At 50.2% G+C, this 9,641-nt stretch overlaps 1 protein-coding gene across 3 annotated transcripts; it reads right to left on the minus strand.

Moving 5' to 3' along the window:
* Positions 1-886: 886 nt before the first annotated feature.
* LOC122368743 (bifunctional heparan sulfate N-deacetylase/N-sulfotransferase-like) lies at positions 887-8,861 on the minus strand. 3 transcript variants are annotated; one of them, XM_043342961.1, is made up of 7 exons: positions 8,818-8,861; positions 6,749-7,025; positions 4,416-6,015; positions 3,602-3,831; positions 2,770-2,896; positions 1,482-1,775; positions 887-1,184 (listed from the first exon to the last, which is right to left on the minus strand). In XM_043342961.1, the coding sequence occupies exons 2-7, from the start codon at positions 6,889-6,891 to the stop codon at positions 903-905; spliced, it is 2,676 nt and encodes an 891-aa protein (XP_043198896.1). In that variant the 5' UTR covers positions 6,892-7,025; positions 8,818-8,861; the 3' UTR covers positions 887-902. The 3 variants fall into 3 exon arrangements, with proteins under 3 accessions (XP_043198896.1, XP_043198897.1, XP_043198898.1); XM_043342962.1 differs by having other exon boundaries at positions 8,776-8,822; XM_043342963.1 differs by lacking the exon at positions 8,818-8,861 and adding an exon at positions 8,665-8,763.
* Between the last annotated feature and the right edge of the window lie 780 nt (positions 8,862-9,641).

A 9,641-nucleotide genomic window follows, 5' to 3' on the forward strand; every position in this document is an offset into this window, starting at 1 on the left:
AATTTTTGAAATCTGATTGTATTTTTGGATTTGGGAGGTCCATTTGCGCCCTATAGAAGCTAATATTGCTGCATATTCCCATTGAGCTGACAAGAATTAGCAAAATAGTGGTTCGGGCGCTTTTCAAAAATAGTACCGGACGCTGTTCCTCTTGTGACGTCATAGCTCCGTGACCTGACCTGACCCGGTCAAGTTTCTTATACCATATGATAGCCAATACTTGCCCCAACATGCATGGGAAGTTTCATCACGATCCATCAACCGATGTCCGTACCACCGGCAGGAAACCTCGGGCGTTGGCACTCAGTTTGTGAAAATCCGGCCGGAGGCTGTTCCCTTTGTGACGTCATAACTCCGTGACCTGACATGACCCGGTCAAATTTTTTTTTATCAAAAGATGCGCAAGGCTTGCCCCATAAGGTACCCAAAATTTGGCGGCGCTGCGCGCCGCCGTTTTTACACTATTTCCGAAAAACCTCAGGGGGGGGTTGCACCAACCCCCCCCCCCTACATGGGCGAGGGTTAATAGGTACATCTAGTGGTCTGCTTAGGGTAGACCTCATCTCAAGGGATATGAGAGAACATCCCAGGTCGCGAGCCACGACATCAGTAGGTTAGGGTAGTCATGCGGTCAGACGTTCATGCAGAAAGTCAACTAGAAACTTCAGCAGTCTGCCCGCCTTGCCTTTTGTGCAGTCAATAAAACAACGTCAGTCAGTCAGCTGGTCAGTTACATCAGAAGCTCAGTCAAACCTAAGTCCTAACACGTCATTATCACCATATAAACCTACCCCACCCCCTACCCGTCATAACCCTCCTCTCCCTCCCTAAGCACCCCCACCCTCCCTATAACCCGTGATACCCTCCCCCGCCCCCAGCATAACCCCTGGTCCCTCCCCACATCACCCTGTCGCCGGCACATCAGTCAGCTCTCTGACCAGCCAGTCCGGCACCGGCTTCCCGATCCGTTTCAGCAGCTTGCTCAGCCTCTGGTTGAAGATGAAGAAGTATTTCTTGAGGACTCGTTCCTCGTCGTCGGACATTGGGTCGTATTTTCGGCCTTTGCCGCCGCCGAGACAGCGAGTGCGACTGCCGCCGCCAGAGCCGGATGGCACGCGCTGGCAGTAGAAGCCCTTCTCGGCGTCGTAGGTGATCAATTTGGTGAAGTTGACCCGGGGAGATACCTGTGGAGGGATCATATAGTCAAAGAGATGGTCGGTAGATCAATGACAGGTGGTAGCGTGGCACAGTCACACAGAAACAATTAAGAAATAATTCAACCTCAAATATTTTTCTAACAATTGTGATGCCATGAAAATTCCATGAGCACTTGATATATTGCAAAATGACATGTCACGGAATGGTACGTCATACGTGTCACGAAATGGTAGCCTCAGACTCACTTGTGTAAATAAAGTCCTACATCCGGTGACTGGCTGACTATTCTGGCTATAAAGGAATCCTGCAGCCTGCGAACTCACCTGTATGAAGTCCTGCAGCCGGTGCAGCTCGGTGACGGGGTCCGTACGCAGCCGCTCGCCGTCCGTTAGGTGCAGCTGCTCAGCAGGGAAGTAGCGCAGCCACGCCTCCAGGTGCGCCGCGTACTTGCCCGGCTCCAAACAGCGGTTCCGCAGCTGCCGCAGCGCCCGGGCCGACTGGTTGGTGGCTGTGATCACCTCCAGAAACGAGTGCTCCAGCGCCACCGTTAAGCCGTGAGCGCGCTGGTGCTGGTACCAGCTGTACGCCCGCGCCGCCGGGCTCAGCAGGATCACCACCTGGCGGCGAAGGACCGAACTACAGTCAGCCGGCGGCCGGCGCCAGAGGGGAGCACCGGGAGGCGTTCGGCGTCAGGGATTACGGGCAATTTTACAGGCAACACCATAACCATTAACTAAGCTGACCTTTAGAGCGAAAAGTCAAGCTGATAAGATGCCCTAAGAGTTAGGAACAAAGACCCTTTGAATGTGTTTGGGTTAGCTCATCTTTGTTCTTGCATCGATAACACAATGGAAAGTACCATACTGCTGACGTGGTTGAGGCATTGGGCGGTGAATAACAGCACAATAAATGTGCGTTTGATGGAACAAAGCGGGAGGGGAACGGGGCAAAGCCGCAGCGAGTATACTCATTGCTCGTGATGCCTTGCGGCCGACTGAGCCTGGCAATTTGTTATAGAACCAACAGGCTCTAAGTCTATCACAAGAGCCCCAAGATAGCAAACAGCCCGCAGCAATGAAAGGGATTTGACAACATCAACAGATGCTATTTCACCGAGTATACCCAGCAAGAAATTTCAAAGGGAACGATATCACTTCGGTACCTCCAGTAAAACCCTCCGTCACAGATGTTATCATGGCAGCAATTCCTGGTGGTTAACTTAAGTCTGTTTTGAAAAGTTATAATTCCATGCACTAATTAGGGATTAGGGAAAGCGCTGCGTTTCTTGAACAGAAACATGAGAGTGACTGAGAGAGCTATCCGCGTCTACAATACGGCGTCTACCTTTCTGCTTTGAGTGGATCAGCCGCCGCTTGTCGATACAAGCGAACAGTAGCAGCTTCTGTTCCGTCCCATTCTGGTATTGCGCAAAACGAGTATACATATACATACGCCCCTAAAAATCACCAACAACCTAATTAATCAACAAGGACATTGGACGAATGCGAAATTAAAATGGCCTTGACTTGTCGGATACCCCTAGCACTCCCCAGACCATAAGAACCCTCGCCCGACCCAACCATGGCGATTTGCGGCCGAGTTTTCACTCACCAGTTTGGCTTTCGGCAGGAGAGCAAACACTCGTTTGGGTACGGCATCGCCATCGAAGTACGTGGCGCTCTTTTCAAAGAGGTACACCGATGAGTCGCTGTTGGGCACCGGGAAAAACTCCAGGTACCTGTCCGAAAGAGACGTACGTCAGGGCGGGCGGAGAGGTTCAGAGCGTTACCGTGCGTCATGCAACACAGGAAATACCTAACAGGAAACTAGGAAGCAGTTCATTGATACAATGGAGCTATATTTGTACACATAGGTATGAACCATTGTCTATCTGCCAGACATAAAAATTGAGAAATCGTATCAGTTACTACATCATGTACCTACAGCATAATAGCATGGCTCAAAATTGTATGTAACCAAATAAGGCATGCGATCAAAATAGAAAGTAGGGACATTCACATCTTTGTGTAGAGGTTCATGACCCTTTCACATATTATCCGCACACAATCCAAATTTCACGAGGAAAATGCGACACCTAGTTTTATACAATGGCCATCTCCAAGGTCAAGATGCGTCAATGGTCAGCACCCAACCTTCCTCATAGCAAACTGCAAAAGGATACATCTAGTGACAGTTCGATATCCTTATACAGTTTTGATGACGCAATTCCGAAAAGCCGCAGACGTACTACATGACTTATCTGATAAATTCCTTTTTTCACGTAACTCCTCTACGACTACTAACGCTTAAACACTAATTTACGTCCTAATACAACCTCCATCCTTGTTCACTCTTCCTGTTCCCCAGCCTCTTCCCTCTCCGCAAGCTGTCCAAAATATATGCCCTAGCGGTCTACTCCCTTTTCACCTCCCCACAAACTCACCAATCAATCCCTCGCAGGTAGTTGTCACCATTGAAGAACTGCACCTCCTCGAATGTCTGCGGGCTCGGCAGGCTGGCCCGCAGCGTCGGGTGCAGGCTGAGGAAGCTCAGCAGCGCCGTGCTGCCCGTCTTCTGCGGTCCCAGGATCAGCAGCTTCGGGAACCGATCACATACGGACGCGTTGCCCGCCAGACGCCACAGATTCAGGTGGCGCTGGTCCTTGCACGGGTTCTGTGGCAGAAAGAGAGGCGGTTAGGTGGGGAAGCTCAACGAACGCGTGACGACGTGATCGCTGATCTACAACAGGCAACGTGATCGTTAAAAAAGGGGACGAGGTAACCGGGAAGAGATGACTTACATCAAATGCCTGGCAAAGACAGCTAACGTGATAGTTAAGTACACACTGAAAACTAGGAATATACAGCAAGGTGCTTTACGCTTTACCTGAATTTACTGATACTCTGCGTGTCTTACTCAAAACGCTAATTAAAGAGGTATTAGGTACTTCGTAAGTGGACCTGATGAGCAAAATGACCAGTGACACAATCAACAGGCTGGGTGTGGTGTTAAAACGCGAACCGCTGCAGCATTATGCTTGTTGAACCAATTCCTCGGACGCAAACTGCAATAAAGCTCGCAGCATTTGCAAAACTACACCTTATCATGATGACATAAAGCAATGGTGTAAAATACCCAGCATTCTCGACATAAATTAATAAAACAACACCGACCATTACAGCACCTCAGCAAAATGAAGCCTGAGAGGAATGTCCTGTAGTCAATATGTTAAGTGTCCTAACCCGACTTCTACTTACGCCCCACACCGGGTCACGTTGTTCCGGGAAGCGCTGGAAGTAAAGGTCGGCCAGCCGGTCGGGCGGCTCCGTCTGCAGCCGCAACCGCGTCCAGCACTGCACGAAACGCACCACCGACTCGAACGCGTACAGCGCCAGGCGGTCGTTACCGTAGTTACTCAGATGTGTCATGAACACCGAGATCGCATTGGTGACGATCGTCTGAAACAGTTCACCGCCGCGAATTTTGTCCTCGAGTACCTGTCGTCCTCCCGGGTACTCGTCTATCATAATGGTGTGCGTGAAGAGGCCGCACGTCTGTCGGGGCAGCACGCGCACGTCGCGGTAGACGAAGCCTCGCCGCTGGCCGGCGGGGTACAGGTGCGGGTATTCCTCGGTGGACGTCTGTCGCACATCCCACACCTCGCGCCACGCCTCGTACAGCTGGTCGCTGACGGGGTAGACGCCGCTGTGGTGCGGCGCCACGGCGTACTGGTGCAGCACGGGAATGCCGTGTTTGGCGGAGAACGCCTTGTTGAGCGCCATCTGTTCGGCGATGGCGGTCCGGTTGGCGAAGGTGTGCGGCTGCTTGTGGCTCCAGATGTGAGGGAACCACCAGAACTTGTCGGCGGCCGCCAGCAGCGCATCGTCGCCGGCGTCTTCCTCATCTGTGCCAGAGTGCAGCATCTTGCCGCAGAAGCCGAGGTTGAAAGTGAAGCCAGGAACCAGACTGCGCAGCCGCTCCTGACTGGCCAGCATCGCCTCCACGTCAGCCGGCTTCATCCGGGTTCCCGCTTTGCCGACGAAAATGTCGTCCACGTCGACCAGAATGCGTCGCTCCAGGTCCCCTGCCAGCCGGCCGTGCGAGAGGTACGACAACGCGTCCAGCAACAGCAGCTTACTCAGCCAGAACATCGGACTGACACCGAACAGCACGCGTCTGATACCGTCGTGGTAGCCGCAGTCCTGTACCACCACTGTGAGCGGCGCGCCCTGTAGGCGACCGGCGGCCAGCTCTGGCCCGCCCAGTTCTGCCATCATCACTGGACGATACGATGTATGGTTGTGCACAAACACTGTATGTGCCTCGCCAGGCACGGCACCCCACAGCGTCTCACCGGCGCGCGCCATACGCAGCACCGGCGACTCGGGATCCAGTCGCGCGTCCCGCAGCGCCAGGTTAGTGTGAATGCGCAGCGCCGAGCCCGGCAGCGTGGCACCGTGCAGGCTCTCCTCACGAGCCGGCATGAACGCCGCGATACCGACGTCGAAGTCGGTGCAGTAGCGGTCCACGATCGCCCGGCTCCACGCGTCCATGGCCAGGTAGCGTTCGTACGACTCGAACAGCAGAGCGCCGTACCGACCGCGGCCGCCGGCAGTGAACGTCGGCAGGGCGGCCGACGTCACTATCTTGTAGCGGATGCCACTGGCCGTCAGCAGGGTGCTCAGCTCCTTGGCGCGGGCAGAGTACTGCGACTCGAGGAAGAGAAGCACTTTGGGCTCCAGCCGGAGTCGGGCGGCCGAGCGGTGACGTGCGTCATCGTCGGCAGAGGCGGCGCCGTTTGCTGGCGGTGCGCCGCAAGTGACGCGGACTGTCGGCGGCTGATGGTGCATCGCCTGACTGCGGGCGAAAGGAGGGAGCTTGGTCAGCATGCAGGGTGTGCTGTGTCTGTACACATGCGTTGTGATGTGTCTGCATGAGTTTATGATAAGGAACACTGACATTGGAATGGAACATTTCAGTCAAACAAAGCCACCTGAAATACATGAAATACAAAGCCACCTGAAATATAGTTAGAAAAAGGAAATGAATCAAAACATTTCCCAGTAAAAAAATATCTTGAATTAGTACTGGGACTGTATTTGTAATGTGTGTTGAACAAAATATGCAAAGTTTAGAGAAGAATGAACATCCAGGTCATATCACAAATGAAAATTCATTTCACAACTTAGTGAACAGCCTGTGAAAATTAGCATTTTAATCGTTTGGATGGTTGGCATGAGTGAAGACATTATAGTCAAAATTGATGTGAAAATGATCAATAACATGCCAAAAATTGTATTGGTTCCTTAGTTTACCAAAGAGAAACAAAAGAGACATGTTATTGATCATTTTCACATCAAAATTAGCATTTACAGTGTTCAGTGAAACATGACTTCCTCTTCAACCCTAATATGTTCAATGTAATGATACAGCAAGCATACCTATTTATTGCAAAATGATGTAGGTACCTACTCAGTTAATCACCATACATCAAAATTATTAGTAGACTATAATTCATTAAGCAAGGTTGTGGTGGAAAGAGGAATGACATGACAAACAGGAAGACAACACAAAAATCCAAGATACTCACATGACGTGTGCCTGGCCCAGATAGTAGGCAGAGTACAACACCATGACAAGTGCTACTACTGCAACAATCGTCACAGCACATCGCAACAGGCGCAGACCGCAGCAATGCCTGCCCTTGCGCAACAGTGTCTTGCACAGCAGCATGCCGCTGGGACTGCCTCAGTCACTGCTCCTGTTGTCTGCTGGTCTTAAATCTGTGATCAGCAGCTCAGGACGCTGAACTGGAGTGATGCAGCACACAGGAACTCCAAGTCACCATTATCTCATTGAACAAGGGCCTGGGGACAAAGACGGATACCTGAATGTGAATATGAAGCCCGAGTAGATAAAGAACAGAATATACCTCACCTAACCTTACCATTATCTTTAAGACAGACATAGCAAAAGCAAGCAAGGATGAAGTCGCTAGAGGCCTGAGACTTCAAGTGACGATATGCCGTGGCTGGGGGAGGTCCGCAGAGGCAGATACTGGGCCTAACTAACAAATGTATAAAATCAGGTGGCTGGCCAGCTAGTAACGTACGATAGCTGTGGCATTTATTAATATAAACACAGTAGTATATGGACATAAACAAAACACATAAATGGCACTTATATGTAAGCATAGCTCTGACATTTATAGACACTGCCACAAATTATTTAATGTAGAATTTGCTGATGGTCACTGATGAAGGAACTTGAACGCTGAGCTTAACGCTGAGCGTGTTGCTGTTGAGGGACACTTCTCAGAGTGGACTGATGTCATCAGCGGGATCCCGCAGGGGTCTGTCCTGGGACCTGTCTTATTCCTGTTATTTATCAATGACCTACCGCACGCCATCAGCAGCACCGTCAAGCTGTTCGCAGATGACGCCAAGGTGTACAGGAGGGTGTCCAGTGACATTGACAGAGGTCTTCTCCAGGACGACATATCAGCACTGGAGGCTTGGTCAGCTGTGTGGCAGCTCCCCTTTAATAGGAGTAAGTGCAAAGTCATGCACTTGGGGAGCACAAACCCTGGTTTCGAGTACCGGATGGCCGAGACTGAGCTGACCATTGTCAAGGAGAAGGACCTCGGGGTGCTCGTTGATGATACCCTCAAGTTCCATGAGCAGACAGCAGCAGCAGTGGGACGCGCCAACAGGATTCTTGGACTCATCAAGCGCACATTCCTGTCACTGGACAAGACTACACTGCCCATCCTCTTCAAGACCATGGTGAGGCCCCATCTAGAATATGCCAACTCAGTCTGGGGACCGACGTCCAGAGGTGATCAAGACGCCGTGGAGAGGGTGCAGAGGAGAGCGACAAGGTTCGTCCACTCCGTGCGACATCTCGAGTACCAGGACAGGCTCAGGGAACTGAAGCTCCCCAGCATGTACTACAGGAGGCTGACGGGTGATGTCATCACAGTGTATCTGATGTTGACGGGACGCCTGAAGGTGACAGCTGGTGACCTGCTGGAACGAGAACCGTCCCAGAGAACGAGGAACCACGGTCTGAAACTGAGACAGCCCAGAGTCAACACCCAGTTGCGTCAAGTCTCCTTCTGTTCGCGCGTCATCTCGGCCTGGAATGGACTCCCAGCGGACGTTGTATCTGCCCCAAGCGTCAACGCCTTCAAGAATCGACTTGACAAGTTCTGGGCGCACCGAGTCTACGAACTGAGACCAAGGCAGTGAAGAAGACGCTTGACGAGTAGGAAACGAAGTCACCGAGAACAAGACGGAACTAAGAAGACATTGAAATGCCACTGATCGGAAATCACCCAGGTCCCTCAGGACCTTTCTTTTCCGTATATACCTAACCTAACCTAACCTTAATATGGAACAGACGGAACACACTATAGTGAATTATAATTTCACAAATTTGAATTGCTGTCCCAAAACAATGCTTAACCAGTGGCTTCTAATCTAACTCCAGGTGCTTCAATCGTACCTCAGGGCTCAGTTTAAATGAAATTTTGAATAATTTCAATGTATGTACACCGATCAACTACACACCGATATGATGTAGGAGATACGAATAACTGTGGCAAGGCCATATAACCTGTGGAACTGTGGAATAACTTAAGAAGTTGTTTGTGTCCACTGAATCACCACCGCCTTGGGTCTCGGTTGCATCTAATACGCGCAATGAGGCAGATCCCATCCAGTCCGTAGTGTGGTTTACAAATGCAACTGCTCAGCCTCAATTTGTCATATAAATCAAAATACAATGGATTATTTGTGTTAGATATTTACAATATGTCCTTATTATTACAAATAAGGTAGGTTTAAGGAAATATAGATCACTTATTTCACATAAAATACTAAAAATCAAACTAAATAATGTGTTATCACGTGACCAACGGTATCTAGTATTTAGCCTAAAGGCTTGTAACTTAGGGGCAACCAAAACTGCGAAGATTATGCTCCTTCGTCAAATTGTAATATCATCTTCAGCCTGATCGGAAAATGCTGCCATATGTGAAGGGAAGTCAATAGCAGTTTCTGGCTCTGCTCACTAAAACTTTTATTATAGAATCACATCACGTACCAGTGCACAAATTCCAAAGCTGAAGTAAATACGTGCTGTTATTGTTAGGATCTAACTGTCACTACTTTTTATGAGTAGGTTATGTTCATTGTATTGACTTATCAGCCAACACTTATTCCGTTATTCATCAACTGGCTATAGCCAGGGTTACTTTTACAGGAAAAGTTGAGAGGGGGAATAAAGTTCGGGGCAAAGGCGGATCCAGGGGCATCTGAAAGGGGGGTGGGCGGCAATACCATTAGGTTTTTCGTTAGGATGGAGCCCGCAGAACCTTACCTACCCCCAAATCCTATTCTTTCCTCGGGTTTCAGCCACTTTATTTTGGAAGGTTGCCAAAAAATAATTTTGCTAAAAAATATACGCACCTACCATGGCTG

This window comes from Amphibalanus amphitrite, unplaced genomic scaffold (genome assembly GCF_019059575.1).
Source record: "Amphibalanus amphitrite isolate SeventyFive unplaced genomic scaffold, NRLGWU_Aamphi_draft 000972F_arrow, whole genome shotgun sequence".
Taxonomy (NCBI): domain Eukaryota; kingdom Metazoa; phylum Arthropoda; class Thecostraca; order Balanomorpha; family Balanidae; genus Amphibalanus; species Amphibalanus amphitrite.